Source organism: Saimiri boliviensis, chromosome 2 (assembly GCF_048565385.1).
Source record: "Saimiri boliviensis isolate mSaiBol1 chromosome 2, mSaiBol1.pri, whole genome shotgun sequence".
In the NCBI taxonomy this organism is placed as follows: domain Eukaryota; kingdom Metazoa; phylum Chordata; class Mammalia; order Primates; family Cebidae; genus Saimiri; species Saimiri boliviensis.
Window position 1 is genome coordinate 198,696,438 of NC_133450.1, and position 19,211 is coordinate 198,715,648.

Genomic DNA, 19,211 nt, shown 5'->3' on the forward strand with positions numbered 1-19,211 from the left:
TCTTACTGAGATATACTTTAAATATGTGGCAAATATATAACATAAAGTAATACTTGTTATTTGGTAGATTAGCATCTCCTTTTAGGCTTTACAATTTAAGCATTAATATATTAGCTAAAACTAATATGCTCTGCTGGAGTTAGCTAAATGATGTGCTGAAGATGGCTTTTACTATTTTGTGATAACGTGTTGTGTGCATCTCTCCTCTTCGACCTAGTAACCTGACATTGGCCATGATGGGAGTATTTACATCATGGAAATGGGCAAATGCTAAAAATTTGGGCTTTCTTTTCCTCCAGTCTACCCTGTGAGCTTTTTAGCATTGTAAGGTTTTAAATCATTAATTCCAGATCATGCTGTAGAACGTGGAACTTTGAAATCCTTTATGAAAAAACTATTATATGGCCAAAACTATTTCAGAAATACTGGATATAGAAATGTACTCTTTTCGTTGGAGAGTCAGAATATGTATGGTTATTCTAAAATCTATAGTTTATGCTGTGAAGAAAAGTATTTAACTTTGTATGAGTCAGTATTTTCAACACTGTTTAAAGTGTATTAACAAAATTCATCTTTGCATTCCACCTATTAATGGCCTATTACTGTTTTGCAGAGCACTCTTTGAGAAAGATAGAGATCGATCATATTTATTCCTTGCTGATTTAAAATGTGTTTTATTTTCAGCCCTTCCAAGGTCACCCTGCTGGGGTCGATTATCTTTACATTCCAGCACACCCAACATCTGGCAATATCAAAGCATAATCTTATGTTCCTGTATACCATCTTTATTGTGGCTACAAAGGTAAGAATTCAAAGTACCTATAATTATTACAAATCCTGTATGACATTCCCTTTCGATACAATTCTGCATACTGGGCAAATAAGAGGCACATTTATTTATTGTTATTAGCTAGGAAGAAGAATTTGAGGAGGTTTATTCAGCACATCCATGACTTCCTGAAATTTAGCTTTTCTTTGATTTCTCATTTGCTTTATGCCAGGACTATAGGAAACACTTGCAGATAGCCTAGTAGTATATTGGAGAACAGAGGGTAGTGGAAATAGCCAAGGTTGATCAGAGACTGCAAAGATGATACTGTCTCATTTGTGAAAAGAGGTACTTGAGATAGATACTCTCTAAGTTTCCTTAAAGCTCTAAAATTTCAAATATTTTATATTAGGACATATTTGTGGTTATTCTTTTTTATTAATATTGCCTGGGTGGAAGCTTTATTCCTTCTTGAAGATAGGTTAGAGACAAATAGTCTTGGGTTCAAATCCCAGTTCTGCTACCTAATCCCTGAATAGGCAAGCCATTTAATGTCTTTGAATCCTAATTTTTTCATCTTCATTGTACGACTGTTGAGAGGATTGGAGAGGATGCATGTCTTTCTGACACTGTATCTGATATGTCTTATGAATTTTATATCATGAGGCTAATTCTGATTATTCTTACCATGATTAAGTATTGTTCCCTATTCACAGGTAGACAATTGATTTTATAATAAGATTATTTAAGCCTATGGTCACCTCTATTTTAGAGTAGATATTTTTGGCTAAAACTTATCTACAGGATTTTTAAAAGGAAAACAGGATAGATTATATAAGTATGTGTCTTAGAAAGAATGAAATCATTGTATGAATCATTTATTTTTGTTTCGGTAGTCTCTGAAATGGAGATGGTCTGTGGCTATAATTCAAGTAACAAATACTGGAGGCAAAATATCTTCACATGTCGTCTCTTGTAGTCCTCAAGGTTTGAGCTGTATATATTTTTTCTAACAGCTTCATTGTGATATATTTTTCATACTGTGTTAGTCTGTTCTCATGCTGCTAATGAAGACATACCTGAGACTGGGTAATTTTTAAAGAAAAAGAGTGTAATGGACTCACATTTCCCCATGGCTGGGGAGGCCTCACAGTCATGGCAGAGGCAGAGGAGGAGCAAAGTTACATCTTACATGGTGGCAGGCAAGAGAACTTGCACAGGGGAACTCCCATTTATAAAACCATCAGATTTTGTGAGACTTATTCACTATCACAAGAATAGCATGGGAAAGACCCTCATGATTCTGTTCCCTTCATCTGGCCTTGCCCTTGACACATGGGGATTATTACAATTCAAGGTGAGATTTGAGTGTGGAGAGAGGAGTGATATATGGTTTGAGCCAAACCATATTGTGTATCATATAATTTACTTTAAGTGTGTAATTGAATAGTTTTTTAGTATATTCATGGAATTGTGCAATTATCACTACAAATCAGTATTAGAACATTTTTATCACTCCAAAAAGAAACATCGTATTCTTTAGAAATCATTTCATATTTTCCTCAGTACTTCCAGCTGTAGCCCATTTTATTTATCCATTCATCAATTGATAGACATTTTGATTGTCTCACTTTTTGTCTAGTATGAATATTGAGCTTTGAACATTCATGTAAAAATTTTTGTGTGGACATGTGATTCATTTCTCGAGTGTATCGTCTATGAATGAAATTTTTAGGCCATATGTTAATTCTGTGTTTATCTCTTTGAGGAACTGACAGATTGTTTTCCAAAGTGGCTTTATCTTTTTATATTCCCACAGCAATATATGAGATTTCCAATTTCACCACACCATTACTCGCTCATATTATTGTCTGTCTTTTTTATCGTAGCCACCCTAGTGGGTGTGAAGTGGCATCTCATTGTGGTTTTGATGTACATTTCCCAGATGACTGATAATGCTGAGTATCTTTTTTGTGCTTGTTAGCAATTTGTGTTCTTCTTTGGAAAAACAGCTAGTCAGATCATTTGCCCATTTTAAATTTATGTTGAGTTTTCCTGTTGACTTGTAAAATTATTTTCATATTTTGGATACTAGAACCTTATCAGACTTAATGATTTGCAGATATTTTCTTCCATTTTGTAAGTTTTTTTTCACTGATAGTTTCCTTAGAAGCACAAATTGGTAAAATTTTGATGTAGGCTGGGCGCCATGGCTCATATCTGTAATCTCAGCACTTTGGGAGGCCGAGGTGAGCAGATCACCTGAGGTCAGGAGTTTGAGACCAGACTAGCCAACATAGTGAAACCCCATCTCTACTATAAATATAAAAATTAGCCAGGCATGCTGGTGGGTGTCTGTAAACTGAGCTACTCATGAGGCTGAGGCAGGAGAAACGCTTGAACCAGGAAGGCAGAGGTTCATTGAGTTGAGTTTGCACCACTGCACTTGAGCCTGGGCTATAGAGAAAGACTCTGTTACAAAATAAAAAAAAAAAATTTTTTTAAATGAAGTTCAGTTTACTCTTTTGTTGTGTATTCTTTGTGTGTCATAGCTAAGAAACCGTTGCCAAATCTAAGGTCATGAAGATTTACCTCTGTATTTTCCTCAAGAGTTTTATAGTTTTAGTTCTTGTATTTAGGTTTATGATCTGCTTTGGGTTAAGTTTTGTGTATCGTATGATGAACAGTCCAAGTTTTTTCACGTGGGTATCTAGTTGTCCCAGCACTATTTATTATAAAAACAATTCTTTACCTTTGTGAATTGCCGTTAGAATCTTGTCAAAAATTGGTTGACTGTAAATTTGAGGGTTTATTTCTGAATTTCAATTTTATTCCATTCACATGTGTGCCTGCCCTTATGCCATTACCACTATGTCTTAATTGTTGTAGCTTTATAGTTAGTTTTGAAATCAAGAAATGTGACTCTGTTAGGATCCAAGATGGCTGATTAGAAGCAGCTGTGACAGCACTCACAGAGAGGAGTGAAAAGGGGAGAGTGAATTCAGCACCTTCAACTGAAATATCGAGGTTCTTGTATTGAGACTGTCTAGGCAGACAGCTCAACCTGTGGAGAAGGAAAATGAGCAGTGGGGTCGGGGATGATGGCTCACCCAGGAGCAGCATGGAGCTAAAGGAACTTCCATAGCCAGCCAAGGGAAGCGGTGAGTGATTATGCAACCTTGTCCAGGAAGCCATGCTTCTCTCATAGACCTTTGCAACCTGTGGATCAGGAATCAGGAGATCACCTTGTGAGCCCATGCCACCAGTGTCTTGGGTTCGATACACAGAGCTGTGTGGAGTTTTGGCAGAGCAGCCACTCAGGCACACACAGAGACCCAGGAGTTTTATATACTCTGGCCCTGGGGTCCCCAGCAAACGAGGAAATTCATCTATACATATCCCTAGGGGAGGGGGTTGAATCCAGACAACCAAGCAGCATCATTCTGCAGGCCCCACTTCCATGGCACCTCACAATTTAAGCCCATGGGCTTGGGTTCCAGCTGGGTTCCAGCCTGCCAGCAGCAGCAGGCTGGAATGTGCCTGAGACAGGTCTGAGTTCCTGAGGGGAGGAGTGGCTGGCATCTGTATGGTTTGGTTGACTCAGCCGTTACAGCCTGCTGGCTTTGGAGAATGCAAACAGTCCGGATGCATAACGTAGCACAGCTGCCTTGGCAGATCATGGCCAGATTGCTTCTTTTATTTATTTATTTATTTATTTATTTATTTATTTATTTATTTATTTATTTTTGAGACAGGGTTTCACTCTTGTTACCCAGGCTGGAGTGCAATGGCGCGATCTTGGCTCACTGCAACATCTGCCTCCTGGGCTCAGGCAATTCTCCTGCCCCAACCTCCTGAGTAGCTGGAATTACAGGCATGCCCCACCATGCCCAGCTAATGTTTTGTATTTTTAGTAGAGACGGGGTTTCACCATGTTGACTAGGATGGTCTTGATCTCTTGACCTCGTGATCCACCCGCCTCAGCCTCCCAAAGTGCTGGAATTACAGGCTTGAGCCACCACGGCCGGCCCAGATTGCTTCTTTTAGCAGGACTCCAATCCATTTATCCTCACTGGGTGGGACCTTCCTGTGGGGGCTTCAGCCACTTCAGCAGGGGTTCTGTTGGGACGTAGCTATCACGGGGAGGAGTGGCCACCATCTGTGTTGGTCAGTAGACTCAGCCGCTCTAGCCTGCTGGCTTTGGAGAATACAAATGTTACAGATAAGAAAGGGTTTCCCTGTAGTGCAGCACAGCTGCTTTGCTAGATCGTAACCAGACTGTTTCTTTAAGCAGGACCCTGATCCATTCCTCTTCACTAGACAGGACCTCCCTGCAGGGACTTTATCCATTCCAGCCAGGGTTCTCCGTCTCTCCCTGGGATGGACCTCCTGGAGGAAGGGGCATCTGCCATCTCTGTGGTTTGGTTGACTCATCCATTCTAGGCTTCCGGCTTTGGAACGCCCCAATGATTTGGACAAGGAAGCGCCCCCCACCCAGTGCAGTATACCTCTTCTACCAAAAAGCAGCCAGACTATTTCTTTAAGCAGGTCCCTGATTCTGTTCCTTCTGACTGGGTGAGACCTCCCAACAGGGGTCTCCAACCACCTCCTACAGGTGTATTCAGTCCAGCAGCAGGTCAGTAATCCCCAGGGATGGAGCTTCCAGAGGAAGGAGCTGGCTGCCATCTTTGCTATTTCATAGCCTTCACTGATGATACCTCCATGTTTGGGAAAAACCAAGGCAACTAGGGTCTGGAGTGGACCCCCAGCAAACCACAGCAGCCCTACAGTAGACTGGCCTGACTGTTAAACAGAAAACAACGATGTCAACAAAAAAGACCCCACAAAAACTCCATTCAAAGGTCAGCAGCCTCAAAGATTGAAGGTAGATAAGCCCACAAAGATGGGAAAGAATCAACACAAAAACAGTGAAAACTCAAAAAGCCAGAGTGCCTCTTCTGCCCCAAATGACTGCAGCATTTCTGCAGCAAGGGCACAGAACTAGGCTGTGGCTGAGATGGCTGACTTGACAAAGTAGGCTTCAGAAGGTGGGTAATAACGAACTTCACTGAGCTAAAGGAGCATGTTCTAACCTAATGCAAAGAAGCTAAGAATCCAGATAAAAATCCAGAGATGATAAACAGAATAGCCAGTTTAGAGAAGAACATAACCAACCTGATTGAGCTGAAAAACACAAGATGAGAACTTCAAAATGCAACCACAAGTATCAATAGCAGAATAGGTGAAGTGGAAGAAAGAATCTCAGAACTTGAGGACTATCTTTCTGAAATAAGACCGGCAGACAAAAAGACAAAAAATAATGAAAAAGAATGAACAAAACCTCTGAGAAATATGGGATTATGTAAAGAGACTGAACCTATGACTGATTGGAGTACTTGAAAGAGATGAGGAGAATGGAACTAAGTTGGAAAACATACTTCAGGATAATATACAGGAGAAATTATTTCACCTAACAAGACAAGCCAACTTTCAAATTCAGGAAATCCAGGGAACCCCAGTAAGATACTCCAAGAGAAGATCAATCCCAAAACACATATTCATCGGTTTCTCCAAGGTTGAAATGAAAGAAAAAGTGTTAAGGACAGCTGGAGAGAAAGACCAGGTCACCATCAAAGGGAAACCCAGCAGACTAATAGCAGACCTCTTAGTGGAAACCCTGCAAGTCAGAAGAGATTGGGGGCCAATATTCAATATTCTCAAAGAAAAGAATTTCCAGCTCAGAATTTCATATCCAGCCAAACTAAGCTTCATAATTGAAGGAGAAATAAGATCCTTTGCAGACAGCCAAATGCTGAGGGAATTCATCGCCACCAAGCCTGCTTTGCAAGAGTTCCTGAAGTAAGTACTAAATATGGAAAGAAAAAAATCATTACCAGCCACCACAGAAACACACTGAAACACAGACCAGTGACACTATGAAGCAACCACATAAACAAGTCTGCAAAATAACCAGCTAGCATCATGATGACAGGATCAAATTCACATACAACAATACTAACCTTAAATGTAAATGGACTAGATGCTCCAGTTTAAAGACACAGAATGACAAGCTGGATAAAGAACAAAGACCCATCAGTATGCTGTGTTTAAGAGACTCATCTTCTGAGCAAAGACACACATAGGCTCAAAATAAAGGGATGGAGGAAAATTTCCAAGCAAATGGAAAACAGAGAAAAGCAGGGTTGCAATCCTAGTTTCAGACAAAACAGACTTTAAAACCAACAAAGATCAAAAAAGACAAAGAAGGACATTACGCAGTGGTAAAGGGTTCAATTCAACAAGAAGAGCTAACTATTCTAAATATTTATGAACTCAATAAAGGAGCACCCAGATTCATAAAGCAAGTTCTTAGAGAACTACAAAGAGACCTAGACTCCCACACAATAATAGTAGGAGACTTTAACCCCTCACTGACAATATTAGACCAATCGTTGAGACAGAAAATTAACAGAGATATTCAGGACTTGACCTCAGATCTGGATCAAGCAGAACTGATAGATATCTACAGAACTCTCCACTCAAAAACAACAGAATATGGATTTTTCTCATTGCTGCACAGCACTTAATATAAAACTGACCACATAGTTGGAAGTAAGACACTCCTCAGCAAATGTAAAAGAACTGAAATAATAGCAAACAGTCTCTCAGACCACAGCAAAATCAAATTAGAACTCAAGATTAAGAAATGCACTCAAAACCAGACAACTACATGGAAATTGAACAACCTGCTCCTGAATGACTCTTGGGTAAATCATGAAATTAAGGCAGAAATCAAGAAGTTCTTTGAAACTAATGAGAACAAAGAGACAGCATACCAGAATCTCTGGGATGCAGCTAAAGCAGTGTTAAAATTTATAGCACTATAATAGGGAAATTTATAACACTAAATGCGCACATCAAAAACTAGAAAGATTTCAAGTTAACAACCTATCACCTCAACTAAAAGAACTAGAGAACCAAGAGCAAGCCCCAAAGCTAGCAGAAAACAAATAATCAAGATCAGAGCTGAACTGAAGGAGATAGAGACATGAGAAACCCTTCAAAAAAAAAAATTAATCCATGAGCTGATTTTTGGAAAACATTTATAGACTGCTAGCTAAACTAATAAAGGGAAAACAAAGAATCAAATAAACAATCAGAAATGATAAGGGGGATATCACCACTGGCCCCACAGAAATATGAACAACCACCTATGCTATAGAGAATACTATGCTATATACTATAAACAGATTACTATAAACACCTCTATGCAAATAAACTAGGAAATCCAGAAGAAATGGATAAATTCCTGGACACACACACCCTTGCAAGACTGAACCAGGAAGAAGTTGAAACCCCAAATAGACCAGTAATGAGTTCTTAAATTGACACAGTAATAAATAGCCTAGCAACCAAAAAAAGCCCAGGATTCACATGAACATTCTTATCTTTTTCTTGATCCTAGGGAGAAAGTATTTTGTATTTCACTATTAAGTATAATGTTGGCTATGGATCTTTTCTGGATGCCTTTTAGCAGAGTAGGAAGTTAGTTCCCTTCTAGTTCTAGTTTGCAGAATGGGCGAGAGCTGTATTATTTTTGAGTTTCTAAAACTTTATAAAGAAAATGAATGTGTATTGTGGGTTTGGTAAGAATAAATAGCACTGGCATCTTACTTTTTCTTAAGTTATAGGAACAGTTTTTGTTCATGGCCTAATTTATGGAATAAAAATGATAATTTTTCTTACAATTGTTCCTGGATATAAAGTTCTGTATTTTAACATACAAACTTAAACACCGTACTGCAATGTAATAATAATAAAGATATTTAAAAATAGGAAAACATACAGTGTTGAACTTCTCTTAAAATCTTTCTCAACATTTTCCCAATTAGAAAGTATATCCACCAGTTTCTATATAGAATATTCATTTTTAACTCATTCATTTAACCAAATCCCATTTAGATTTTATTGATACTGATAATTGATAATTTTAATCATCATGATTTTTTTATTTTTTCAATTTTATTATAGTAGTTTTTGGGGAACAGGTGTTTTTTGGTTACATGGATAAGTAGTGGTAATTTCTGAGATTTTGTACACCTGTCACCTGAGCAGTGTATATTGTACCCAATGTGTAGTCTTTTGTCCTTGACCCGCTCCTGCTCTTCCCCCGGGGTCCTCAGAGTCCATTGTATCATTCTTATCCTTTGCATCCTCACAGCTTAGCTTCCACTCGTAAGTGAGAGCATACAATATTTGGTTTTTCATTCCTGAGTTACTTCAGGTAGAATAATGGTCTTCAACTTCATCCAGGTTGCTGCAGATGCCATTATTTTGTTCCTTTTTATGACTGATTAGTATTCTGTGGTGTATATATACCACATTTTCTTTATCCACTTCGTGGTTGATGGGCATTTAGGCTGGTTCCTTATTTTTGCAATTGTTAATTGTGCTGCTATAGACATGAGTTTGCAAATGTGTTTTTCATATAATGACTTCTTTTCCTTTATGGAGATAACCAGTTGTGGGATTATTGGATCAAATGGTAGTTCTACTTTTAATTCTTTAAAGAATCTTCATACTGTTTTCCATAGTAGTTGTACTAGTTTATATTCCCACCAGCAGGGTTAAAGTGTTCCCTTTTAAACCACTCTACATCAATATTTTAAAAATATTTAAAAATAAAAATGATTTGAAAAAAAATAAAAATGATTTGAAAAAAGATGAGAAATATGGATTATTTATTGGCTGCTCAGTATAAGGAGTAATTGTGAAATACAGCTATTGTGGAATAAAGCAGAAAGAATGGTAAAGAATGACTAAAAATGAAAGAGGCTGTTGGGTTTTGAAATTAAGAGATATGTGGTGACCTTGGTAAAAGCAATTTCAGTGGACTGGTAAGGGATAGAAAAATGATTGTAATTCATTGAGGTGAAAAAAAAGTGAAGATGAAGAGTATAAACTATTTTAAAGGGATTTGGAGGGAGTGTAAACAGGAATAAAACTTGGGAGAGCAGTTTGGCAATATCTGACAAGGTTGAAGATTCATTTATCTGTGACCTGTTAACTCCATATTTAGGTATAACCAACAACAGTGTTTCCAAGGTATGGTACAGGGCCCAACTTTATCAGGATCACTTTAAAAAAAATGTTTCAGCAAAGTAGTATTTAGTATTTATTTATGAAATCATTAGAAGTGAGCTCCTTTAAAATGTTTTAAAAATCAACTTTTATGCATATTAAACTATATTCATGGATAATAAAGTACATTCAGTCTGGGAGTCAAAACTCATTTTGATGAGTTTTGACAAATTTGTACATCTTTGTAACCACTACCACAGTCAAGGTATGAAACATTTCTATTATTTCAGAACATTCCCTAGTACCTTACTCTAGTAAATCCCAGCCACTACCCATAGCCCCAGTATACTATTTATCTACTTTCTATCACTACAGATTAGACTTCTCTTTTCTGTAGTTTTATACAGTCATATAGTATGTACTCATTTTGTTTTTGAGATGTACCCATGTAAATGCATATTCCTAAGTAGTATTAGGTACCACGATTTGTTTATACAGTTATCTGTTGATGGATTTTGGTGTATTTCCAGCTTTTGATTATTTGAAAAAGGTTGTTATAAATAAAGCTGCTATGAATATGCGTACATACATGTCTATGTGTATTTTCATTTCACTTAATAACTAGGAGTAGAATTGCTGGGTCATATGAAAAGCATATGTTTAACTTTTTAAGAAACTGCCACACTATTTTTCAAAATGGTTGTATCATTTTACATTTCTACCAGCAATGTATGAGAGTTCTAATTGTCCTAGATCCTTGCTAATTATTTGGTATTATCAGTCATTTTAATTTTAGCATTTTATAGGTATGAAGTGGTATCATATTGTAGTTTTATTTTGCATTTCTCTGATGGCTAGAGACTTGAGCATCTTTTCATGTGTTTACTGGCCATTCATACGTCGTCTTTTGAACAATGTCTGTTTAAATATTTTGTCCATTAAAATTGTAGTATTATTGAGTTGTAACAGTTCCCTATATATTCCGAATGTCAATTTTAGGTGAGATACATGTATTGCAAATAATTTTCTCCCAGTTTATGCCGTTCCTTTTTATTTCTTTAATGTCTTTAGAAGAGTGGTGGATCACGAGGTCGAGAGATCGAGACCATCCTGGTCAACATGGTGAAACCCCGTCTCTACTAAAGATACAAAAAAATTAGCTGGGCATGGTGGCACGTGCTTGTAATCCCAGCTACTCAGGAGGCTGAGGCAGGAGAATTGCTTGAACCCAGGAGGCGGAGGTTGCGGTGAGCCGAGATCGCGCCATTGCACTCCAGCCTGGGTAACAAGAGCGAAACTCCGTCTCAAAAAAAAAAAAAAAGAAGAGCTAAAGTTTTAAATTTTGATGAAGTTCACTTTACTAGATTTTCCTTTTATGGCCCTTCTTTTTGTGTCCTATTTAAGAAATTCTCTTATTCCTCAAGGTTTTGAAGAGTTGTCACCTGTTTCTTCTAAAAGTTTAATAATTTTTGCTTTTACTTTTAGAGTCTGTGAACCATTTCAAATTAAGTTTTATGAGTCCTATGAGGTAAAGGTCAGTATTTTTTTCCCCCATATGAATATGAAGTTGTTACAACACAGTTTGTTGAAAAGACAGTTCTTTCCCTCATTGAATGATCTTGCCATCTTTGTTGAAAATCAGTTGGCTTGACCTATGTGGGTCCATTTCTGGACTATATTCTGTTCGATTGATTTATATGTCTATTTCTAGCCAATACTAAACTGTCTTAATTCCCATAACTTTAGAGTAAGTCTTAATATCAAGTAGTACAGTTTCTTCAACTTTTATTCTTTTAAAAATATTTCTCAGGAGAGTTTAGGTCTTTTATATTTGTAAGTAACTTTTATGACTAAGTTGTTACTTTATATGGGAAAAAAAAGCCTTCTGGAATTTTTTTGAGAATGAACCTATAGATTAATTTGGGAAGAAATCACATCTTAAAAAGGTTTAGTCTGCTGATCTCTGAAATGGTATGTTTATCCATTTATTCAGGCCTTTAAATTTTTGGAGTACTATTTTGTGTTTTTTATTGTTTTGTATGTATCTTGCTTAATTTAAATTTATCCTGAAGTATTTTATATTTTTGGATACCTTTAGAAATAGTAGTTTTTCAAATTTCAATTTGGAATTTTATGTTGCTTGTATTTAAATATGTAGTTAATTCTTACACATTGTTCTTGTATACTGTGACCTTGCTGAATTCGCCTGTTGGTTCTGGTAGCTTTTGTGTGGATTTCTTAGCATTGTCTATATACATGATCTTGTCTATGTTAAAGAGAGTTTTACTTTTTCATTTTCAATCTGGGTGCTGTTTTTTTCTTGCCTTATTATATTGGCTAGAATGTCTGTACAATGTTGAATAGAGATGGTGAGAGTAGACATCTTTGTTTTGTTTGTGACCTTAGTGGAAAAACATTCAGCCTTTTACCTTAAATATGATAGCTCTTAAGCATCTTGTATATGTCCTTTATGTGGTTGAGGAAGTTCTCTTTTATTTCTATTTTGCTGGCATTGTTTATCATGAATGGGTATGGAATTTTATCACATGCTTTGTTCTGTATCAGTTAAAATAATCAAAGGAGTTTTCTCCTATATTCTATTAATATAGTGGATTACATGGATTGATTATTAAAATATACATAAATCTTTCATTCCTGTGATAAACCCCATTTAGTCATGATGTGGTATCCCTTTTGCATATTACTGAATCCAATTTTTAAGATTTTTTCAAGATTTTTTTTTCCTGTGTGTTAATGGATACTGGTTTGTAATTTCCTTTGTCATTTTTCCCCTCTTTTTTGTATTAACATAAAACTGGGCTCATTAATAAATGCAAAAGAATTTCTTTGTTCTTTGAGTTTCTGTAGGTTTGATATTATTTATTGGTAAATGTTTGATAGATTCATTAATGAAGTCATTTGGGCCTAGAATTGTCTTTAAAAGAAATAATGATTTCTTACATAGATAGAAGGCTATGCAGATTTTTAAGTTTACTTGTGTCTGTTTTGCTAAGTTGTGTTTTTTAAGGAATTTGCCATTTTACTTAAGTTTTTTATTGTTGGCATGAAATTGTTCATAGTAGTTTTTTTGCTATCCCTTTAATGTCTGTAGAAGTTGTGGTAATGTCTCCACTTTCATTTCTGATATTGATAATCTGTATTTTCTTTTTCTCTCTTTTAAAATCACTTTACCTAGAGGTTTGTCAATTTCATTCATTTATTTCTAAGATCCAGCTTTTGGTTTCATTGGTTTTTCTGTTTTAGATTTTATTAATTTCAGGTCTTTATTATATCCTTCCTTCTGTTTACTTTGGGGTTTACTTGGTTCTTCTTTTACTATAAAGAAAAGATTGGTAAGTTTGACTCCATAAATTGTTTTTTAAAGTTGCTTGGCAAAAACCAGTGTGGAAAAAGTCAAAATAGCTATCAAACTGTGATAAAATACTTACAACATGTATCAGAGGGCTGGTATGCCTGATGTCTAACAACCTCTTAAAAATTAAAGGATAAAGGACCAAGTCTGCTGGAAAAATTAAAAGAAAGTTACTAACAAAAATTCATACAGAAAAGATTGGGAAATACTCCTCAAACATTAAAAAATATGAAACTCATACTTGAGAAATGTTAATTAAAATAACACTGAGATACCATTTCTATCAAACTGGGACAAAATTTAGAATTTTTATTTTATTTTATTATTGAGACAGGGTCTCGCTCTGTCACTCAGGCTGGAGTGCAGTGGCTTGATCATGGCTCACTGCAGCCTTGACTTCCCAGGCTCAATCTTCCCACTTCAGCCTCCTGAGCAGTTGGGACTACAGGTGTGCGCCACCATGCCTGGCTAATTTTTGTATTTTTTTGTAGAGACAAGGTTACACTATGTTGCCCAGGCTGGTCTTGAACTTGTACTCAAGCAATCTTCCCACAAACTGTAAAACTTTAAAAGTCTGGCTACCCATTCTATTGATGAGGCTGTGGTGAATCAGGCACTCCTGCAAGTGTTCTTTTTTTAGACAGTAATAGGACAGGATTTTCTGGATTTCATCCATGTTTGTGTTTTTTCAATATATTTTTAGCTATTCTTGTATATTGATATGAACTTTAATAGCAATTTGTCTAGCTCTGTAAAAAACCGTGTTGGTGTTTTTATTGCAGTTGTGTTAAATTTAGAAGCTAATTTAAGGAGGCAGTTATATGCATAGGAAGGAAAGCATGGAAAGAGGAGTGAGGACTGAGCCATGAAATTCTCTAATATTTAGAGAAGGGAAATCTAGAATGGGAAACAAAAAAGAAGTGGTTGATGAGAGTTTTAAGGAGGAGGAGATAGTTGTAAGGAGCATAGATTTGCTGAATAATGATAAGAAGTATCTTCAGGTAATGTATTGTTTAATACATGAATGAGGGACACTATTCTTAGACCCTTTTGGGGATATAAATGACCATATAAACATTGAATAAGGTATAATATATACATTTTATTCATTGATTCATTGAATAAGATATAATATATTGTTAAATACATGAATGAGGAACACTGTTCTTAGGTGCTTTGGGGGATATAAATGATTATATAAACATTGAATAAGACCCAAATCCTGTCCTATTATTGTCTAAAAAGGAATGAGACATGTTACCTTGACTTTTAAACTTTATGAGAAGTACTAAGTTTGCTGTATTCATCACTGCATCCTTAGCATTGAGTCTAGTGTATATAGTTCATTTTTAATATATATTTGTTGACTAGTAAATGACCAGTATGCTCTTTCACAGGTCATTTTAATTATTCCACACTTAATGATATACACCAGAAATGAACAATTCATTCACCTATTTTTTTTTTACATTTTGTAAAAGTGTAAATCCTGTGATTTTAATTTATTTGAATCATTCATGTTAATAATTAGTGATGTCTGAGGGAATGACATAATCTATGGAGAAAGCATAGAGTGATCAGAAAACCTAGTTGAATATGCCATGCGCTGTTAGGGATTCATTTTAGGGCCAAGTGACTTTCATTGGAAGACATTGATAAGGATTTAATGGAACAGACACGAGTTACACTGCAAAGGATTATTTGAATTTGTGCAGGTGGAGACAGGAAGAAGTATGTTCTGGATGAAGAGAGAGGTTAATTATGCAAATTTGCTTATATAGATATTCTGCAGTATTCCTTGAATTATTGCTATGAGGGAGATGTAACATTTACTAATTCAGTGTATTCTCAATGCTGGGCTCTATAGAGAATATCAAAGTAGATATAAGTAGTACTTATACTGTGTGTCACATTTTACTGGACATTTTGAAATGGTGTAACCTGAGATATTGTATAAAGAATATAGCAGAGCTTTAAACAATTTTTTTTACGTGAATTAATTTATATTTTAGGATATGTTGAAAATACAAAAATATTTTTGTGGCTTCTATTTTCTTTTGTTTCTTCTCCTCTTAACGTAAGAGACCTTGAAGCCAAATGCTATTTAATTTAGGTAATATGCTTTTTCTTTTAATAGTTTGTTAAATGAGGAGACAGTTATATTTTATTTGTAAAAGAATAATGTTTTTTTCTATTTGTCATAATTATATTTGTCACCTTGTTAAATCAAGGTCTGATAAGAGATGGAATTCACAGAAGTTTGTCCTTGAACCTCATAGGTCTATTTCAGCAGTAATTTCTTTTAAAATTTATTTTAATTTTTTTTAAATTTTACTTTAGGTTCTGGGGTACATGTGCAGGTCATGCAGGGTTGTTGCATAGGTGCATACTATATCCAGCATTTCTCCCCATGTTATCACTCCCCACCCTTCCCACCCCCCGCTATCCCTCCCCTACCCCCCACTCCCAATACCCCCAGTGTGTGCTGCTTCTCTCCCTGAGTCCATGTGCTCTCATTGTTCAACGCCTGCCTATGAGCGAGAACATGCAGTGTTTGGTTTTCTGTTCTTGTGTCAGTTTGCTGAGAATGATGGTTTCCAAATTCATCCAAGTCCCTACAAAGAACACGAACTTATTGTTTTTTATGGCTGCGTAGTATTCCATGGTGTATATGTGCCACATTTTCTTTGTCCAGGCTATCTTTGATGGGCATTTGGGTTGGTTCCAGGTCTTTGCTGTTGTGAACAGGGCTGCAACGTACATATGTGTGCATGTGTCTTTATAGTAGAACGATTATAGTTCTTTGGGTATTATATACCCAGTAATGAGATTGCTGGGTCAAATGGAATTTCTATTTCTAGATCCTTGAGAAATCACCATACTGTCTTCCACAATGGTTGAACTAATTTACATTCCCACCAACTGTGTAAGAGTGTTCCTATTTCTCCACATCCTGTCCAACATCTGTTGTCTCCAGACTTTTTTAATGATCGCAATTCTGACTGGCATGAGATGATATCTCAATTTGGTTTGGATTTGCATTTCTCTAATGACCAGTGATGATGAGCTTTTTTTCATATGTTTCTTGGCCTCATGTATGTCGTCTTTTGTAAGTGTCTGTTCATATCCTTTGCCCACTTTTGAATGGGGTTGTTTTTTTTCTTGTATATCTGTTTTAGTTCTTTGTAGATCTGAATATTAGCCCTTTGTCAGATGGGTACACTGCAAAAACTTTTTCCCATTCTGTTGGTTGCCAGTTCACACTAATGATGATTTCTTTTGCTGTACAGAAGCTCTGAATTTTAATTAGATCCCATTTGTCTATCTTGGCTTTTGTTGCCATTCCTTTTGGTGTTATAGTCATGAAGTCCTTGCCTATGCCTGTGTCCTGGATGGCTTTGCCTATGTTTTCTTCTAGTGTTTTTATGGTGTTAGGTTTTATGTTTAAATCTTTAATCCATCTGGAGTTAATTTTAGTGTAAGGTGACAGGAAGGGGTCCAGTTTCTGCTTTCTGCACATTGCTAGCCAGTTTTTCCAACACTAGTTAACAGGGAATCCTTTCCCCATTGCTTGTTTTTGTCAGGTTTGTCAAAGATCAGATGGTTATAGATAAGTGGTGTTGCTTCTGAAGCCTCTGTTCTGTTCCATTGGTCTCTGTCTGTGTTTTGGTACCAGTACCATGCTGTTTTGATTACTGTGGCCTTGTAGTATCATTTGAAGTCTGACAGTGTGATGCCTCTGGCTTTATTCTTTTTGCTTAGGATTGTCTTGGCTGTGTAGGCTCTATTGTGATTCCATATGAAGTTTAAAGTGTTTTTTTCCAGTTCTGGCATTAATTTCTGGTGTCAGCAATACTTCTCAACTGAGTGATGAGTCTTTTGGCAGTGGAGATTCTATTAAAACACTCGACTTTGAAAAATACTATAGTTCATGTTCTTAGAAAATATTTTAAACTCTGGCACTCTTCTCTTTTGGATTTTGTAAAAAAAAGACATTGCTGTTTTCCTGGCAGTAGACTATTGTTTTTGGTTTGAATTCTGTTATCTTTTATTTGCAGTTCATTAAGTCAAGCGATGACCAAGATAATTATGCTAGTGTATCTCATTGTAATTATTTATTCTAAGAAATAATTTAATATAAAAAGTCCGTAGATCTTACCCAATAATGGCATTAACTTGGAGGTTAATGTTATATTTAGACTCCTCATTTTACATTCTCTCCAAGTGTGTATACTCATATTTATGCAGTTACCTTTCACTTGTAAGATAAATGGCTTCCAGATTTATATTCATTATTTAAATGTTCCTAGGAAACCTCCGTTACTGCCCTTACTCTTCTTTATCTTTTGTAATTACTGATTTACTTGCCTGTCTCTGACCAGTCGGTAAGCTCCTTGAGGGCAGGGACTACATTCAACATCTTCTGGAAGACAGTTGTTAATGCACAAGCAGAATATTTAAATCCTATTGATAGTATTAGATTTAGTGCTGTTCTATTTCAGTTTGCCCTTTTATAGTGTAACCCTTTAGGGGGTCTTACTTTAAGCCTGAAGTACATCCCGGGGCAGTTTCACCTTGGCTGACCTTGAACTCCAACTTACCTTCCCAATACCAAGCAGCTGGCTGCTGAATTGTCTCCTCAGCTATTTGGCTTCCCAGATATTGCTGTCTGCTAGGCTTTTGGATTCTCTTCCTTCTTATGTATGCAGAGTTTAGGTATTGGTAAATTCCTCCACGGTGAATTGTACAAAGATTTGGGGGCTCACTTCCATGTGGTTTCCTCCTCTTTGGGCTGTATCAACCTCAGGTCCTTACAGCTTTGGCTTTCTCAGATTCCAACCTGTGGCTCCTTATCCCACCTAAACTTCTGCTTTCTATTCCCCTGTGCCGTGAATTTAGGTACATATCTTCACAAGAAGAAGCAAGAGTGAATGTGGAACTCACTTTATCCAGCTTCCTTTATCTTGGATAGCAGCCCCATCAGGTTCTGCCTGTTTCCATTATTTCCCAGTGTCTTTTAGCAGTTACTTTATATACTTCTGTCTTTTATTGATTTAGGTGAGAGACTGAGTCCTGATACAAGTTATGTAGTCATGACTGGCCTGAAGTCCATGGGCATGTATTTTTAAAAAATTGTTGTTTTTTTTTTTAAATTGAGCTTAGATTCACATAAAATTAGCTGTTTTAAAATACACATTTCAGTGATGCTTAGTACTGTTGCAATGTGGTGTGTGAATGTGTTTTTATGTATATAAATGATAGTACACCGTAGCTCTTGTTTTGTGTCTCGTTTCCATCTAACAGTATGTTCTAAGAATTTTTTGCTTTCTCTTTTCTATTCTAACTTGCATAGTATGCATTTAACTTATCTAGTCCTTGTGTGATGAACTTACGCTTTTCCTCCAACTCCCTACACTGTATTACAGCTAGCAAGAATTTATTCTTGATACCATTTCCCCCAAGCCAGGTAGGTTATATAGGGGTCTTCTTTGGAAATGTGATGCCCAAAATTTCTAGTTTGAATCATTATCTGAGTTCTGAAGGGATTGAGTTTTGGGGAGATTCCTGGATTTTTTGGAGCTATTCTAGACTTGAAAATTTGAAGATTTATGTTGGCATCAGTCTAATTTCTTGAGCATATCTAAATATCTGTGAACACCACATTTTGCCAGATAAAGGCATGGGAGCACTCTCTACCCCTTGAGGTCTTGGTATGTATAAAAATATATATGGAAAAATTTGGGTGATAGAGATTTTCTACATTCCTTTGGGTGTAGTAGTCCGCAATTCACTGACAGTCTGACTTTAGATGATGATAGTCAGTGTATTTAGTAATCAAACTGAAAATCTGGATATTGCAAACTTCTTTACCGCTTATTAGCTATGTGACTTTGGGCGAGTTATCTAACCTCTCAGAGCCTTCGTTTCACATCTCTATGATTAGGGTTATAACAGTAGTTGTTGGGTTAAAATTAAAGAGAATAATAA

At 36.3% G+C, this 19,211-nt stretch overlaps 1 protein-coding gene across 3 annotated transcripts in view; it reads left to right on the top strand.

Moving 5' to 3' along the window:
* Window positions 1–19,211, top strand: part of TMEM38B (transmembrane protein 38B) — a 330,972-nt gene that overhangs the window by 39,254 nt on the left and 272,507 nt on the right. For all 3 annotated transcript variants that reach the window (XR_012516658.1, XM_074395124.1, XM_003925255.4), the window contains exon 5: window positions 685–802. Coding sequence is in view for 2 of the 3 variants with exons in the window: in XM_074395124.1 (XP_074251225.1) it covers window positions 685–802 (118 nt within the window). In the remaining variant the exon portion in view is untranslated. The remainder of the gene's footprint in view (window positions 1–684; window positions 803–19,211) is intronic.